Source organism: Chinchilla lanigera, unplaced genomic scaffold (genome assembly GCF_000276665.1).
Source record: "Chinchilla lanigera isolate Chin_1 unplaced genomic scaffold, ChiLan1.0 scaffold00024, whole genome shotgun sequence".
Lineage (NCBI taxonomy): Eukaryota > Metazoa > Chordata > Mammalia > Rodentia > Chinchillidae > Chinchilla > Chinchilla lanigera.
In genome coordinates this window covers 5,134,258-5,153,389 of record NW_004955425.1, presented here as the reverse complement: position 1 = coordinate 5,153,389, position 19,132 = coordinate 5,134,258, and the positions used below count along the sequence as shown (strand labels likewise).

Genomic DNA, 19,132 nt, shown 5'->3' with positions numbered 1-19,132 from the left:
CACCCCCTAAAAGGAGTGTGATCATTTCCAGTTCATGTGCAGTTCAGTATTTCCTAAAAGATTCGCTGTGAGCTGGGCATGGTGGTGCATGTTTGTAATCCCAGAACTAGGGAGGGTAAGGCAAGAGAATGAAGAGTTCAATGCCTGCCCGAGCTACACAGTATGACCATCTCCAAACCCCTCATCCACCAAGAAAGAATCACTACAGTCTGAAAGTAGATCACTAGAAGAAAAAAAAAAAACACTAGAATTGTGAAACAACAAAAAGATAGCCTGGGGGAAGAATATATTGTGACTTTGGATTTTTTTTAAATCTTAATTTCCTAAATTTTAATTTACTTATAAGTAATAAAATGGGGCTCTAACTAGAGATTATTTTGACATGTAACTGCAGGAAAAAGAATTTACCTAAATTTCAGAAGCAGAACAATGAACAATTATTTTAAAAATAATATTTATAAAATAATTCACTTGATCTAAGCATTCTCTTAGAATCTGATTTCATTAAAAATCAGTTATATAATAGTTAAAGGTTTTCATGTTTACAAGACTTATGTTTCAGGTAAGTATGTACATATTATACATACCTTTAGGGGGCTGCAGAAGCCTAGAATTCTCAAACAAATGCTTCTTCTTGATAGGTAAGATGACTGTATCTTTCAGATCTGTAATAACATCATCTAAACCTGCTATATCACTCCAAGTAACCTGGCAAAAAATAAGAGCAACAGAAACTTTACAAGTAATGTACACTCACAAAAGCAAAAGTATATTCCCACTCCCAACGGGAAACCACTATATAATCTGGTAATTACACATAAATAATAGAAGGTTAAAATTATTTGTTAACATGAATAAAAACTTTTCATGATAACAATAAAAAGGCTTATTAAGGTTTATATCCATCAAACTGGACTACTTTTATTTATCTAAAATAAAACTGTAAAAATTTAGGGGGCATCTTTTTAAGTAGTAAGTAGGGTATACATTTTCAAAAAAGACGAAAGGCCAGGCATGCTGACACACACCTATAAGTCTAGCTACTCAGGAGGCTAAAGCAAGTTCAAGGCCAACCTGAGCAACTTAGCAAGACCCTAACCCCCCCCACCACCAAAAAAAAGTACTGGGTTCTATCCTAGTAAGGGGGATGGGGACACAGACAAGGAAAATCTTAATCAACTTAAAAAAAAAAATTAGGGGTGAGGGCTAAAACTAAAAGAGACTTAAAAAGAAAAATTAATCTCCCTCTAGTCTAGTAAAGTGGCCAGTAAGATGCACTACTTTAGAGCAGATTTACTTTCTTTATAATTCACAGTGAAAAAAAGAGGGAAAATACAAACCAGTGGCCAGATCTGAAGAAAAATCATAACATTTACTTTAGCTGCAACAAAATGCTGTAATAGTACAGACTTACTCTGTTAGGGCCTGGTGCCATTGTAAATTCATAAATCCAACTGAATTGGAAGTTTAATTCCAGGGTGTGTGTCTCTGATCTACTATATACTGTATATTACAGGACAGTATAGATTTTTATTTTCTAGACTTAAAGACAGGGTTATTACATTTAATTCCACTTATTAATATATCAATGTAACATTGTATTAGAAAACTATATTCTAATATATCTATTGCTATAAAATACTCATAGAATACCTTGGATTTATCAATTAATCTGATCCTTAGCCAGGCCTGATGGTACATGCCTGTGAGCCCAGCACTTCAGGAGGTTGCAGCACCAGAATATCAAGTTCAAGCACAGCCTGGGTATTTAGTGAGGCCCTGTCTCAAAATTATAAAAGGGCTGGGGATGTAGTTCAGAGCAAGGTCCGGGGTTCAACACCCAGTACCACTAAAATATCTAATCCTCAAAAATTCATTGTATTATCTGGATTATACTTGTGGGAACTAAGACTTAAAGAAGAAATCATTTACCAAGGCCACAAGTAGAAAACTTGAGATTCAGGATTATGTGTTGTCTACAATAACATATGAAAATCTAAACTCCACAAATCAAATACCTACATAACATAAACCAATTTTCTGTTTCATAAAGGCAAATACATAAAAGTCCAAGTTTCACCAAGCAATGTGTGCAACACAGCAGGTCTGGGATAATTATACTTAGAAAGGCCTGCTTGCAAGTTGGCTCTCAGCTAGGACTTGGGATATTAGATTTTGGGAGAGTTCTCACAACTCCCTGACAAGAACAGCTCACTGTGCCTAAACTGCACCAACAATACGGTTTAAGGTCAATGTCTCTTTTCCTTCTGGGAGTCCAGACTTTTGATATACCTAAGGAAGAAGTTTACATGACTGGCTCCAAATGAAATCCCTGAAGAGTCTTGAGTAAATTTTCTTGGTTGACAACACTGCACATGTGTTGTCACAACTTGTTGATGCAGTAATTAAGCATCTGTGTGACCCCATAGAGCCACAATTCTTAGAAGATGGGCCTGATTTTCTCCAGACTTAACCTCATTCCCTTTTCCCTTTCCTGATTGTGCCTTGTATCAACTCAGTGTAATAAATCACATCCGGGAGTACAACTACGTACTCATATGCTGAGTTTTATGATTCCTCCTTGAGTATCACTGAAACAGTCTAGTCTTCCAGACCTTTGACACGAAATGGCAGACGCCCACAATCATGAGATTAGATGTACCTACGTGCATGTTAAGAGGATCTACCAGGTGAGCAGCGATACTCATTTCATACTCTGACAGCTTCACATTTTTCACACCAATTTGCTTCATTAGTTTTTCTGCCTAGAAAGAAAAAAGCACCCTTTATTTTGATACTTAGATGCTGGTGCCTCAAAACTGAAGTCTAATGAGCACTGAACAGACATTAAAGAATTTTCCAAGGATATTTAATGCCTATTGGTCTTATCCTTTTTTATTGTGAACCCATCAGTAAAGAAAAAATTTGAAACTCCACCCTACAGAAACCAGAGCAATTTAACCAGCTTCTGGGAAATGAGACAACAGGATACGTGATTAGAGAGATACATGATCTGTACCTCTCAATACAGTAGCTCTGAGGAGACACTAAGGTACATTTTGTTTTCTCTTTCCAGAAAGATTATCACAACTACAGGTGAAACCTCAAGATGAAAATCCAAAGAGTCAAGGATGTCAAGAAATGTACAACTGGAGTTTCTTTCCCTAAATTAACAGGGTATCTGAAAAAGATTTTAAACTTCCTGCAATGATACACACTTGATTTCAATTTTTTTGACGTTATCTTTTTCAGTTAAAGTCAAAAGCAACTGAAAATAATAAAAATAAACCATATATTCTTAAAGTAGGTATATCTAACTTCAAATCTATGAGTTCAAGCAATGCAAACAGCTTTTAATTAAAATAAAAATGACAAACACTTTCTGAGTGTGCCAAGATTAAGCTAAAACACAGTAAGCGTATGAACTCACTGGATTCTCAGAGTGGTCCTATGTACAGAGGTATAATATTCCCCTTTTTGCGGAAAAATAAACAGAAGCTTAACATAATTAAGTAATTTGCCTTAGATGAAAAGCAAGCAAATAGAAGAGGCAAGGTCTGAATCTCCACCGTCCAACTCTGGAGCCAATACTCTAACCACCACGTATACCTGGCTTGGTTTCTCCATATAAGGGGGTTTGTGACCACTTAAGTCTTCAAAAATCTACATATAACATATTCAAAGTTCAAGTAAATGAACGTTTTAGAAATGAAGGTACTTTGGTAAATCATTCAATTATGATTACGTGTGATAAAACATTCAAAAAAGTTCAATTATTTTTGTTGTTTTATTTTCTTAAAATGTTTTTGATTACATAAGATCTTGCTGTTTGTTAAGGATATGGTTCCTCTAAAAGGAAATTCGTACCAAAGAACATGTATTTATAGACTAGCAAGGAGATTAGAAGAACTGTGTGCTGATCATATCCTAACAGCTTTTTTTTTTAAAAAAGTGTTATGAACCATATCAAATAATCACACAGGACGTATTTCCTACTAAACCACCTCTGCAAATCTCCAAGATATAAAGGAGCCCTATTCAGGTTTCTAGGTTGCCCTCTCTTAAAAATACCTTCTTTCTCACTGCCTATAAGCTCTTATGTGCCAACTGTGGAAAGTATCCTTTTTTTGGCATGTTAAGGACATTAATTTATTCTTTTTATTATGCTACTAATGTGAAGCCATCCTATATGTGTTCTTTTTAGACAATACTCTTAAAATAGTGGATTTCAACTGGGGATGGTTTGCCTCTTCCTGTGTCCCCCAGGGGACACTTGACAGTGCCTGGAAGTATTTCTGGTTGCCAGATTTGGGGACAAAGGAAGACTGCTATGAGGGTCTAGGCAAGTGAGGCAGGGATGCTGCCAATCTTTCTATGAACATAGGAAAGCCCTCCTCCTCACAGCCCAAGGACCTACCAAGCCTAAAAAAGCAACAGTGCCTGAGCTGAGAGACCCTGCCTTTTCCTTACTAGCTAGTTACCTTGAAAATATTATTTCACAGATATCTCTTGTTTTAAACAAGGGTTTTTTATAGCTGAAATTTCTTAAATAATCAACTATCTTGTTTATACAAACAGGAAATGCTGTACTATGTCATTTACCTAGCGTCTCCTTTCTGCAACAGCATCCTATTTTAACAGTGGATTTAGGTTGTGTTCGTAATATAACACTGACATAAAATGGAAAAGAAGTTAACATTTACTGTGTTCCTATCTAATGGCTGACACTCATTTGTCTAATTTGAAAGGCCTGGCCTCCTGAAGCACTAACGTTCCTCATTTGATAGAACAGAAAACAATTAACAAATAAATGAAAAACAAAGTACCAAAAAGCACATTATAACGACCTCCAAACTATGTCCCTGGAGTAAGTTATCCAATTATCTGGTTTTGACTTTTAAGTAAGCCTCTAATTCTAAAATACTTTAACTAGAAAAATAAAAATATGACTAGACTGCTCTAAAAATGGTTTATCTTTATACACTGCTTTATTTATAGTTTAATGAAAATTGTATTTTCTAATCAACAATGCTTGCTTATTTCTTAAAGTGGGTCTCTCCAAGTTGTTCTCTTTGTGGAGAAAATATGGTAGACAGGAAATGTATATAGGGGAGGGATAAAAGAAAGGGAAATTACTTTTAACTGTATATTATCTGTTTCATGTTATGTTTTATCCTTTCAATTATTTCATTATCCTTTCATGCCATTTCATTTTAAGAAGTTGAGTAGGATGTAAACAGTAAGTTGTTTTTTTGTTTTTGGTACCAGAATCAAACTCAGGACCTTGCGCTTGCCAGGCAGGCGCTTATGACATTCAGTTTTATCCCCGACCCAGTAAATAGTACTATTGCCTGGAGTGGGGAAGAGGAATTACAGAGGAAAAGCAACAGGAAAGGAAATATTAAGTAGTAACACTCATTTCATTCAAGGTTCATAAGATTAACTGTCCTTTGAAAGAGTAATTTTAGAAAGATACACATAGCATTAACAAGGGTAAAAAAAAAAAAAAAAGAATTGAATCAATTAAACATTAAGTCAGAAACAAGGAAAACCTCTGATCCTTTGACGGATGTCATACCAGTTGATCATAGCTCCAATTTCAGTGTAGGTAGAGGAAACCATTGATGCAAATTTTAGAAATGCATTTAAAAGCAATTAGCAATGATTCTGAATAATTATCTTTACACATTAGGTATAACCCTTATGAAAACTTATATTAACTCTGAAACACATGTGGAGACAGCAACCTTCTCTTTTAGGGTTAGTGTACTTCATCTCTTCCCTCTGGTATTGCCATGTTTCTAATATTACCATCCTTCTGGAAGTTACTGGATAAGATGCCTTCTTACCATGGTGCTCTCCCACCATGCTTCATACTACACTACTCTAGTTTGCTTTCTTATCACTCTACCTATCCTCTTGCTCAGCCAGATAATCTAACTTAACTGCTTATTCTTTCCTGATACCCTAATTCAATTATTTACTTAGTTCAATTGTTCACTCACTCTTCTAAGATTCAGTTCAATAAGCTAACTGATTGGTAATGCACAGCATAATGACTTTCTAGGTTAACAAATGTTAGTTTTTTCAAACTGGCATTCTGTGATGGTTGCTTCAAGATCCAAGCTGCTGCTCTTTTTCTCTTGTCAATCTGTCTTTTGCTATAGAGCTCTAACTGAGAATTCAAAAGTGTACAGGAAAAAGTATTTTTCCTTCTCAATATATGCATATATCAACATTTATCCAAATATTTAGACTGATTCCCTTTTTTCCATTATAAGCAAGGCTGCTAAGAAGTCTTTTATGTAACTCCTGGTTCTTTCAATTATGCATGGAAATAAAACTTATGGGTCATTTAGAATGCACATTTTCAACTTTAGTAGATAATGCCAGACTGTCTTCCAAAATGATTATAATTTATATTCTTATCAGCAATATCTACGCTATTCTTCCAGTCTCTCTAGTAAATTGTATTAAAAGACTAGTACTTTTGTCATTTTGCTAAGTGTGAAAAGCTAACACAAAGGGGCTAGGGATTTAGCTCAGTGGCACAGCACCTGCCTGGCAAGCGTAAGGTCATGAGTTCAATTCCTGGTACCAGAAGAAAAACACACGAACAAAAAAAAAAAAAAAAGAAAGAAAAGAAAAGAAAACTCAAAGTGATTTTTAATTTGCATTTGGCCAATGAAATGTGCATGTTATACAAACATAAAAAGAAAGCTAACGGTACAAAAAGAAACTTCAATGCAAAGATATTAGAGAAAATGAGGTTTACTACATAATTGAAAGTCAACTGACATGTAGATGTAACACTTCTATATTTTTTACATTCCATCTTTCTGGGTCTAAATTTTAGATGTGTCACTTCACCTAGCATATGACTTAAATTTATCTCACTAAATTATTTTTACATCTTTGACTTTGGCTGAAATACTACATGGGACTTTTTGTGGTCCTGGATTTATAAGGGTGTCATCGGTGAGACTCCTTAACTTGGACTGGCTTTACATATTGCACAGAGCCATGAAAATACCCACTCAAAACTCAGTAGGTTCAGCAAATTCCTGCCAGTGGAAAGCTAGTCATAAGTTCAGCTTACCTTTTTGAGTTTTTGCCTTAAGTTTTTTAACCTAAATTCCTTACTTTCTTTATACCTCATGAATACCTTTAAAACAATTTTTTTAAGTCATCCAGCTTATTTCATTGTTTTTGTTTTACATAGGAAAGTCAGTCCAGGTACTAGTTATCCCAACTGATCTGTTCATTCCTCATTGGCTTCCTATCACCTTCCCATTCCCTAAATGACAGAAGTGTGTCCACTCTGCAGCCTACTATTATTGTTGCTTTATAACATCTGTGAGGCTCTCATCACTCTCAATCCAGTCATTGAAATGTATTACAGTGACAATTACATCAGAAGCTCTCATAAGTGTTTAATGTATAAATCTGGATGGTAGCAGCAGGAAGATGGGGAAATGGGGTGGGAAAAGCTTCACGAATCATACACACATACATAACAAAAGCCTTTTTACCTACCCATTTCCGTTAAGAATCATGTCTCTGATGTTTCCAACTACTTATGGACATCTGATAATGAAAAATAATTCTAGGACTGACCTTATTGATGAGACTCAGACCTACAAGTTCAATTATTGTATGAATACTTCTCTCTGAATTCCAACCACAATACAAACCTAACATGTACATATTAAATGCCATCATCCTATAAACTTGCCGTATCAATTTCTAAATCATTATAAAAGATATTATGAATCTTTGAGGAATCTACACAAATCTTTGATTCATTTATATAATATTCTTTTTCTTTTCCCACATCATCCTACATTCCTGCATTCATTCTTTTGAGTCAATTTCACCTATTACATTCCTTTTGTTATTCTCTTATTCTACTCTTTGCCCGACCATTGCTTCTCATCTCTCTTGACCGCATTTCCTCTTGTATAACTATTGTAAGGTAAATTATCTGAACATTGTTTTCTGTATTACCCACCTTCTCAAACATATTTAATGGCTTACCACTGCCTATATAGAACTCTTTAACTGGTCAACAGCATACTCAGTAGTTGGCCAGGAGTATAGGAAGGAAGGAAGGGAGGGAATGCAGAGAACCTATAACCCTTGGCTAAGGTTAGGGTTATAGGTTCTCTGCATTTTTAGATGATTTTTTTTTCATTCTGGATGTTTTAAACATTAGTAAGTTATTATGAAAATGGACCACAAATTTATTTTTAAAAATAAAAAGCACATCTCCTTTGCAGTTGATTTGGACTTCAAAAATGCTATAGTATTTTGCATCAGACTTAGTCTACCTACTAAAAAATTAAAGGCACTGAAGAAAGGAACAGTAGAGCTCTGTCCCCTGACTTATTCAGGAGCCTTTATCTTGTAGTCCTTATCTTTCCCTTTGGGTTCTACGACATAGGCACTTACATAAACTCTGCTCTCTAACCTGATTAAACTATTTACTATTCTTTTAGTAGGTCTTGTTATCCCTACCTTATGATTCTTTTTTTTTCCTTTGGTCTTTTTTTGAGACAAGGTCTCACTATGCAGTTCAGGCTGGTCTTGAGCTCACTTTGTAGCCCAGGCTGGCCTCAAATTTGCAATGATCCGCCTGCCTCAGCCTCCTGAGTGCTGGGATTACAGGTGTGCCACTACACCCAGTTTACCTTATGATTTTGTTCATACTCTTTCTACTTAGCATTGTCCTTGTCTATCTTTGAACCCAAAATCTTTCATGAAGACATACTTAACCATCTCAATCACTGGTAACCACTTATTTCTCTAAAAGTCATGGTTTGTCACTAAATAACTGGTATATGTTAATTACTCCTATAATCTATATCATAAATATGTCTTGCCCTTTTCCCTACCTTGGACATCACAAGGTCAGACACAGTACTTCACACATTACACATCTGCTATTTAGGACAATGCTATACATAGAGTTTTCAATAAAAGCTTAATGATAATGATTTATTTGTGTAGCACTTAATATCTATATTTGGCTTTCGATATGTCTTCTACATATGTACTCCAACAGATCCTAGAAGCCAAAAAAAACCCTGATAAAAATCTCTGTTTAAAAGTTATGCCCCTGCCAGGCGTGGTGGCACACGCCTGTAATCCCAGCACTTAGGAGGTTGAGGAGGGAGGATCACTGTTGAGTTCAAGGCCAGCCTGGGCTACACAGTAAGATCAAGGCCAGCCTGAACTGTACAGCTAGATCTTGCCTCAAAAAAACAATCTGAACAACTAATTTGAAGACAATATGCAATATAACCATTGTTAAATTCCTACCATCTTGATTAGTGAAACTCTGTATTATTTCTAATGTTTTTTTGAACTTTTTATCTTTAATTGTTTTATCAATCTTGCATTCTTACATCTTATAATCTGAGCAACTTCATTGAAGATAGTATGTAATATAACAACCATTGTTAGTTTCCTATCATCTTTTGAAATTCTGTATCATTTTTATTGTTTTAGTGTTTTGTTTTTATCTTTGTTGTTGTTCTTTTGTTTTCTTTTCTCTTTAAAATAAAGAGAAAAGGTGGTGCATGCCTGTAGTCCCAGCACTCAAGGGAGGCTGAGGCAGGAGGATCATTGCAAGTTCAAGGCCAGCCTGGGCTACAAAGTGAGCTCAAGGTCAGCCTGAACTGCACAGCGAAACCCTGTCTCAAAAAGACAAAAAAAAAAACAAAACCACTTAATAAATAAATAAATAACAACAATAAAGTCATACTCCTACTAACAACAATATCCTAAACTGCAATTTAAACTGACTTTCTGGATTCAGGTGGGGAAAAAAGGTATATTCAGGTACATTATCAAATGAGTTTTTTAAATAACCTCTACTGGTCAGACTTCCCAGTGTTATGAATAGGCTGATGACACAATCAATTTTTAGTCAACTATTTCATGGACAAATTCAAGGAATAAATTCATCAAAGTTCAAATTACTTTTTGGATGCTTACTACAGAAACTGTGGTTTTTCACTTTTTAACTAACTTGACAGCTATGCGTAACACTGTAAAGAAATCATTTATTTACCTTCCTATTTCCCATACTTTTCTATAGCAGTTTGAAAAAACAAGATTTTTTTTTTTTTTTTTGGGGGGGGTTTTTTGAGACAGGGTCTTGCTATATAGTACAGCAGGCTGGCCTTGAACTTACTTATGTAGCCCAGGGTGACCTTAAACACAACGATTCTCCTGTCTAGGCATCCCAAGTACCACCATGCCAGCAAAACAAGAGTTATTTAACCTTTTATCTTAGCATCAAGCATAAATGCTCGTTGAATGAATCAGTCACAACTCACAGAACACATCTAAAATCCATGAATATGAACATCTTGTCCTCAAATGGCAAAAAAATGGTGACTCTTTCAAACCTTTTAATTTTTGAGGATGTACAGACCCCAAACAAATATGTTATCATAATAAAGACATGACCATATGAGGTAGCAGCTGAAAAATAAAAAATATAACACAGTAATAAACAATAACTTTCTAAAGCAATTCCTTAGATTTTAGTGTAGTTTGTAAAGTCTAAGACTGACAACTTAGCATTATCCAAATTTCAAATATCAGACAAACCAAAATGCAGACGCTATTAAAATATTAAAATATTATTTTTGTGTAGTGTACTGAAAAGTTTTACCTAGCTTCCTTCATTTATAAGCTGAAAAAATATTCTAATGAGAATAGTCACAAAATTATTTGTATTCATCATTTTTCTCCTGAAATTGCTTATACAGTAAAAACTGACTTAATAAGCTAATGTTTTCTAGAAAAAATGAAGTAAATAATGTGTCACAATGCATTTTCATGTGAGTTTTATAGAATTCATAAATTCATAATTTTACTACTCTTAATTTAGGGGAAATATATTCACTAGTGGTAAGAGAAAGGATCTTCAAACATTTCAAATCATACCTGTTTCTGAGCTTCTACTTTCTGCTTTCTGGTTGGATCAATTGCATCTACCATCCATTTGATAGTAAAGTATGTTACTGCACCAAATATTGTCAAACGGAAAATTAAACCAACAACTTCATTCCGACTTAAGGGCCGAGAAAAGGCTTCAGCATGTACCATCTTGATTGTTAACCTTCAAAAACAAGAGAAATTGTCATTATGTAATATCTATGTCCATTAAAATTACCTTGAACTAAGCAAGAAAAACTAACTTCTAGTTAAACTCAAGCATTACCTACCTTTAAAAAATGTGTTTCAAGGACAAACGGATTTTTAAATGTTAAGTAAGCAAATGCATTTAATAGTGGAATAAATAATTCCTTTTTTTTTTTGGTACCGGAAATTGAACTCAGAACCTCGCACTTTTCAGGCAGGAGCTGTGTCACTGAGCTACATCCCCAGCCCTAAATAATTCATTTTGAAAATACAGTTTTCAAATTACTCTTTTAGCTTTTAAGTAACTATTTCAGAGTCTGGGAAAATAACAACATTAAAACCAATCCAACTAAAGAAAGGCACCTTAACAATGAGATATTTTACTAATCTGATCATAAAGATTTCTTCTATTAAATGTAACATACAAAATAACTTGAGAATGAATTCAAACTATGAACTGACTTTTTCTTCATCCTCATTTTAAAGTTCAAAGGCCTGCTTAAATGTAAACATGTTATTATCTCAGTTAAAAAGTGATATTAATTTTTGAGCCATTCTATTACTCTCAACAACCCAACCGAATATAAAGCAACACTTTCAAAAATTGTGAGCCATAAACTCAAGGCTTTTACAGGTAAACGGTCACAACTAGAGACCATACTCATAAGTGAAATAAACCAGACCTCCAAGTGTAAGCAATGTATTGTCTCACTAGTGTAAGAACCTGAAAGAATGAATAAAAATTGGAGACATGACAGACATTGTGAAACGAAAGGAAAATGCTCAAAAGTAAAGAGCAACTGGGGTGAGGGAAAAGAGAAAAGAAAGAAGGGGAAATTATGTATGTATGTATATACAGGATAGCTAACATAGTTGTACTACTGACTTCTATCACTTTACTGAAAGGAACAGTTAATGATTACTTATTTGATCAATCTTGCATGTCTCTATTTGTTTTCCTGAGAAACCACTTTGAAAATATCAATAAGTAATACAACAGCCATTGTTAATTCCCTACCACTTTGTCTGTAACTCTGTATTGCTTGTATTGTTCTTATGCTATTTTGTAAATGGATGTCTGTTTGTTAATGTTTTCCTTCTTTTATTTTTAAAATAAATTTTTTAAAAAATTGTGAGCCACCAAGAAAACTACCACAAAAATAAAACACTCACCCAAGAACAGAGGAAAAAAGATGATGTACACACAGTATATCCCTAAGCTAAACTTACAGCAGGCCTAGACTCCACTGTCAAAGGCATTAAGTGCACAAAAGAATAAGCTTGTTAGAGATATGACTACTACATTTTGGAAAATAGAATCTCAACTTCCAACAATGCCATTAAATTCTCGGAACAAAGTTTTTCTAAGTGCTGCTGGATATTTAAGAAAAAAAAAAAAAGAACCAGGCAGCTGAAGCAGGAGGGTTGAAAGTTCCAGCCCTGCCTGGTCAACTTAGTAACTTGGTGAAGGCTGTGCCAAAATAAAAATAAATAAATAATACAAAGGCTGGGGATGTAGCTCACTGTGAAGGTCCTAGACACAATCCCCAGGGGTTGGGGATTTAGCTCAGCAGCACAGCGCCTGCCTGGCAAGCGCAAGGTTGTGAGTTCGATTCCTGATACCGGAAGAAAAACAAAAACAACACTGACACAATCCCCAGAATGCAATTAAAGTAAGATGAAATACATACCTGACCCATGTGAAAAGGAATAAAACAGAATTTGTAGCTATTTCAATGACAGCTAAAAATGAGGTAACGCATGGATTAATATCTATAATGCTTCCAGCACTAAAATTGTTTTCTCTTCTCAGTACCACTAAGTTAAAGATTCACTTCATCTCCCTCCCTTCAGAATAGCTCCAACAATATTTAAATTCTTATAGATCTCTTCTTCCTTCAAGAGTATATATTCTTTCCTAGTCAAAAGGGCTCCCTTTACAGGATTCTCCAGTATTCAAGACTGTACTAATCATGCTCCCAAAAGTCACTTTTCAGCACTCTCTCATCACTTCTCAGAGGGAACACTCAACAGGTGCAGTCACTGGCATCTGAAAATGCCACACAGATTTGTTTTTCCTTCAACCTTGTCCTTGCCCTTGCCTACATGGGCCATTTCCCCTCATTCACTTCAGGTTAGTCAAATGCTATACAAATTTCAAAGCCCAACAATCTGTTCCATGAAGCCTTTCAGATCACATTAATCCTCTATCAGTCATTTAGTTCTACTAAATATCTCAAGAAATCTTATTTTTAATCATGAGTGAATATACATTCTATTCACCTATCCATTAGTATAATTATCACACACAAAATACAGACTATTCTAAAATTATAGTCAAGGGATAAACTGCCACTTGAAAAATCTTCCATTTCAACCATTCCCAAACCTGGCGTGATAGCACACATCTGTAATCCCAGCACTTGGGAGGCTGAGGCAGGAGGATCACTGTGAGTTCGACACCAGCCTGGGCTACAAAGTGAGCTCAAGGAACTGCATAGCGAGACCCTGTCTCAAAAGAGACCAAAAACAAAACAAAAAGCCAAGATTCCCTGCTTCTCTATTAGTAGGAGCCACTCATTTCACCATAAGTACATTATTTAATCATAACAATTAAATAAGAAAGACTGTATTTTGGCACTCCTGTAATCGTGACAGGAAGACAGGTTGATGCCAGCCTACACCTGGATTACACTATAAGACCCTGGGGGGAAAAAAGGAAAGAAAATTTTGGCCTAGGGATTTAAAGTAATGTAATTTCTTCCATAAACACTCACTGAACATTTATGTAATACCTACTATATACTACATGTACAATAATAGCTAAGACACATGATAAAGATACTTGTGCAGTTGTATTAGCTATAAAGAAAAGAACACAGTTGAAAGAAGTCATCTAACTAAAATCTCTCTTTATGTAACCAAGTGTGCTTTCTCCCACCAGCACTGATTCCAAAAAAAAGGGTTACAGGACACTACTCACAGTAAGTGAAAATGTCACTTTAGTCTTTATTCCAACAGAGTAAAGTTAAAAATGCCATTGCATTTTTGTGTGATACCATTACGTGGGGTACTACTCGGTAGGTGAAAATAAATCAGTTAAGGTAAGGATCAGCTAAATCTGTGAGTAGTAGTGACATTCCAAATATCGGTTTCATTTGGTTAAAGCCGGTAGCACAGTATTGGTGCACATAAAACTGCCATCTACTGGATGTTCACTAAACTACACGAACAAATTAGTGCTGCTATCAAAATACATCCCAAAGTCATCAGGATAGTCAACCATTTTTAATCCTATAAAAAATGTTGACACAAAATTCGCTTATGTAGTTCCCCTTCTTAAATTAACTTTACTATGATACAGATTTAGGACTATTAATGTCGCTTTTTTTTCTTTCTCCTGGAGACAGAGTCTCCCTATGGAGTCCATCCTGAGCTCAAACTTAAGATCTACCTGTCTCGGGGGCTGGAGATTTAGCTCAGCGGCACAGTGCCTGCCTGGCAAGCGCAAGGTCGTGAGTTTGATTCCCAGTACCGGAAAAAACAAAACAAAAAAAATCTACCTGTCTCAGTCTCTCCTGAGTGCTGGGTTTACAGCAGCTGTATGGAACCACCCAGGCTTACAGTCACTTCTAAAACAATAGCCCATTACTTTAAAAGTCTTCAAAATCCTGAAACGAAGCCGGGTGTGGTGGAGCACACCTATAATCTCAGCACTTGGAAGGCTGAAGCAGGAGGATCGTTGCAAGTTCGACGCCAGCCTGGGTTACAAAGTGAGCTCAAAGCCAGCCTGAACTGCAGAGCGAGACCCTGCCTCAAAAAAAAAAAAAAAATCTGAAACGAAACTGAAACTTCTTGCTTTGTAGGCTAACTATAAATGCCGTCTACACTATCTGTGAGATCTACACTTACCATTTCTACAGCACTGATATACCTGCAATGTAAAGCCGTTTCAGTTATATGACAGAATATACAAAAGCTGCAAGTGCACACGAGAACGTATGTATTTCAATCTTGTGTTAAACACTCGCTTCAGAAAATGAAGACATAAATATGTACATATAGTGCTGTGCATCATTAAATATCGCTGCTAAACTCAGTTATCGGTTGGGCAAACATGAACACCAGGTAGTTGCATTCTAAGGAACTCTCCATCTCGCGGTGCAAATCAGTGAAATCGCATCACTTCAACTAACGAGCCACTTACTGACAGATTACGAGGGCGAACAGCACACGCACTGTAGCGACTCCTAAATCAGGGCGGTGTTTTACAAAGCGCCTCTCCCGCTCTGAGTCCCGGGATAGCGGACATCAAGGCCCCAGGAACACTGCCCGTGACGGTGAGGGCCTGCCAACCTTCACGCAGGGGACAAGGTTACCACTAACATCTCCATCCTCTGAGAAAGCGGCCCAGCCACGAAGAAACCGCCTCTGCTTTTGCACCAGGTGCTGCACGGCCGCTCCGGGACCACAGTCACAGCCGGCTTCTTCCGGCCGCCTTCACCAGGACCCTGGTCCCGGGTGCCCGGAACGACCCCGGGCCTCCACAGTGACCAGGCTGCTGCGGAATGTCCCTCGGGACTGGCACAAGGCGTGGGGGCAGCGCCAAGCCGGACCTCAGCGCCCAGGCCGGGCCGGAAGCCAGAGCGAGGGCCAGAACGCCCTTGGAGGTTAATCCGCCCGCCGCGGCGCACGCGGGGCGCCGGGGGGCGGCACTGAGGCGGGGCGTGGGAGGTGGGCGAGGTGACCCTTCTCGCTGGGCTTCCCGGGTCGGAGCCGGTCGCTAAGGGAGCTCACAGGAACCCTGCAAGCGCCCGGCCAGGTCTCGCAGGAACCCGCTACTCACCCCGGGACCGAAACAGCGGCAGCTGCAACCCGCACCAGCCTCACACAGGAAGAAAATGCCGGCGGGGACAGATCGCTTCCGGCTCAAGTGGCGCCCCCGCCACACTCACGCATCGCGCATGCGCAGACGCGGCGGTAGCCCTGGCTCCGGCGTGTTCCGAGCCTGGGAAACGGCCCCTGGGAAGCGACAGCGTGCGCGTCCGCGTCCGCACGTCTGTTACTTTGTCTGCTACCCGCCCGGCTGCGGCTTTCGCCCCGCCCCCGCAAGCGGCGCTCGTTGAGGCTCTGCGTTTAGCCGCTGAATCTCAGAGGCCGAATTGGGAAAGGTCTCTTAAAGTCCCAGCCCTCCCTGCTGGCCGGGCGCAACCCCAACGAATAGGGGCGCCAACAGGAGAGTGCAAAGGAATTCTTCCCTGGCGCTGGTTTGATTCTGACTCTTCCCCCAACACCCCATGCAAATCTTCACGCTGATTCTGTCTGTACTTCAGTCAAAGCGCAGACGCGCCTGGCCACCCCTCACCATCTGCCTTTCAGTTTCTAGGGTTAGCTCAGCCTCCTCCCCATCGCCGTGATGAGGACGACGCCTGAAAAACCTTCAGCGAAAGACGGAGCAGCCCACGCAGGGAGGCTGGCAGCTGGAACGGAACAGAGCACCTGGTAGCAGGTTTTGCATTTTGGTGACTTCACTTTTGCTTTTACGTCTTCTTTCCAGAATGAGGGACAAGGGCGTGAGAAGGCCCAAGGGAGCACACCCAAAAGCCAGCGCCTTCTGAATACGCAGACCGCCAGGAGCTGAGGTGACGTTAGACAGTCCCCAGATAAAAGAAGCATCACTTCCTTCAAATTGAGGTGTTGAGACCGAAGTAATGAGACCGTTCCCCTCCGTATCTGCTGTCTGGTATAAGGACCCATCTTTCATGGCTAAAGAGCTCTGCAGCCTGATTGTTGAGTTGTTGGATTAGCAAATTCTACTTTTGTTACAATCCCTGTCCACACACCCGGTACAGACGATTAAACTCGAGGCCTTCGTACTGAGCTGCATTGTCAGCCCTCTCCTCCATGTTAAACTTTTAAAATTTTAAGACAAGGTCTTGCTAAGTTGCCCAGGCGGGGCTGGAAATTGGGATCCTCCTCCCTCAGCTTCCCGAGTGCTGGGATTATTACAGGCGTGTGCCACTATGCGCAGCTATGTGTCTGCATGCTTAATTTAATTTTTTAAATTTAATTCAAAGCTAGGTTTAGGAGTACTAGACTGATTAGAGAGAAAGACTGATTTGACAAGAACAGGAGGATTATTAGACTGGGAAAATGTTCACACAAAAAAAGAGAAAACCTGTTCCCCTAAGCCCCTCATCTGCCTTACTCCTGGTCACTAGGTTGATGAACCTATCCAGCTTGCTTGAGCTTAAGAGGGTTGTTGGGTTGTAGGACTTTTCAGCACCCTACTAAGGACATCCTAAAAGACTCCTACAAGTGGAGCAGCTAAAATGATTACATCTCATCTTGTTTCATCTGCCTAATATCTGAGGAATGTTTGCATAGGAAAGGAAACAGATAAGGTAATCAAGAGTGACCATAAAGAATCTAGTTCAAAATAAATGCTGCTGCCCATTCCCTTTCCAAAAGGGAACCTTATGTTTATATTTAGCAAATCCTTAGGAAATTTCTTAGGTCTGGATGCTAAAACATCAAATTACTGCTTTTCCACACACCATACACATTCACTTGCAGCAGTCACTAAATCAACCAGGTTATTTCAGAATCAACCAGATTGAACATATGCTTTTCATCCCAGGATAGCATTATATAATCCCTGGCAACAAAAAAATACCACATTTGGCCTGCAGTAGGGGCTCAAACAATAATTTACTACAGTATATATTATACTAATCAGGAAATTATAATAAATTTTTGTAGCCTTTCTGGGCCTTCCCTCTGCTTTAATCAACATTACAAATTATAATTACTGTGGAAAGTGTGTGTGTGTACATAAATACTTCTTCAAACAATTATGACGGTTCTCTCCCATGGTACCAAATTTTCATTTTTACTGTTGCATGGGAGTGTTTGGTTCAGTCTGTAGCCAAGATCAGAGCTCTAGAACACCTAGTGGGAGGAGAGGATTCCTTAGATTAGCTGGATCTGGATCTCATCCTGTGTAGACTTCCTTGGCCAGTTTGGATAATACTGATTCCTTATTCTTAGACATAGAGGCTCTCATCTAACTGCTCTAGATTTTGGTGAAGGAATGTACATATTTATTAAACATCTAAGGTCTCTGCCCATGTTTGGGTACTATGAGAAGATGTCTCTCTGCAGGCCAGAAAGTGTATCCTCACCAGATATACAATCTGTCAATATGCCTCTACAACTGTGAGAAATATATTTTTGTTGTTTAAGCCAATCAGTCAACAGACAAACATCTGAGATGGCTCAGAGGTAGTTTTGGACCACATTTTGAGAAAATCTGCCCCAGTGAATGAAGATTTTAGTTGTATTATTGCAAAAATCTCTACTGCCCCACCCCAAAAGGCCCCTCTGGTCACCTGAACCAGCAAGCCAGCTGAGATACATTAAGAAATCAAGGAGATCTCATGAAGAGATTTAGAGTAAAACCCCTCTGAAAAGAAAAAAAATGACATCTTTCTGTAAGTAAATAGAATAGACTTGTCTCTACATTGCTCATTGGAAATACTTCTATAGACAGTGATTTAGAAAGATCAGAACTTCAACAAATAAATGGAGTTATATAGCAGTAATTATGCCAGTATAGTAATTATTTGGTAACCTTGGTTCTTTTTAAAATATTTCATCAGAAAATAATACTATTAAATTACTATTTTAACAAGATAAATAGATTGGGCGGAGAAAGAAAAGGGAAGCAGTAATATGAAATAACCTGAAGCCATAAAAGTGATGAAAGAAGACCAAAATTAAGTGCTTGAGGTTTAAAAGATGAATAAGATGGAACCAAGGGAAAAATAAGGAAAATTAACATTTCAAAGGATTGGAAAAGGTGGAATGATGAATTAAGAGCTCCATTCTATAAAAAGTACAAACGAGCTGAAAGAAAGACAAAGCCAAATTCACGAATCATATTCTTGTAAATCTACTTTCCATGCTTTTATGT

General features: G+C 37.9%; 1 protein-coding gene across 6 annotated transcripts in view; it reads right to left on the bottom strand.

Moving 5' to 3' along the window:
- Atad1 (ATPase family, AAA domain containing 1) overlaps positions 1 to 19,132 on the bottom strand; it is a 62,472-nt gene that overhangs the window by 27,189 nt on the left and 16,151 nt on the right. For 2 of the 6 annotated variants that reach the window (XM_005385882.2, XM_005385883.2), the window contains exons 3-5: positions 10,960 to 11,134; positions 2,667 to 2,765; positions 588 to 708 (exon numbers count right to left, since the gene is read on the bottom strand). In XM_005385882.2, the coding sequence (XP_005385939.1) occupies positions 588 to 708; positions 2,667 to 2,765; positions 10,960 to 11,121 (382 nt within the window). In that variant the 5' untranslated portion in view covers positions 11,122 to 11,134. The other 4 variants (XM_005385884.2, XM_013514805.1, XM_005385885.2 and 1 more) reach the window with 4 other exon arrangements.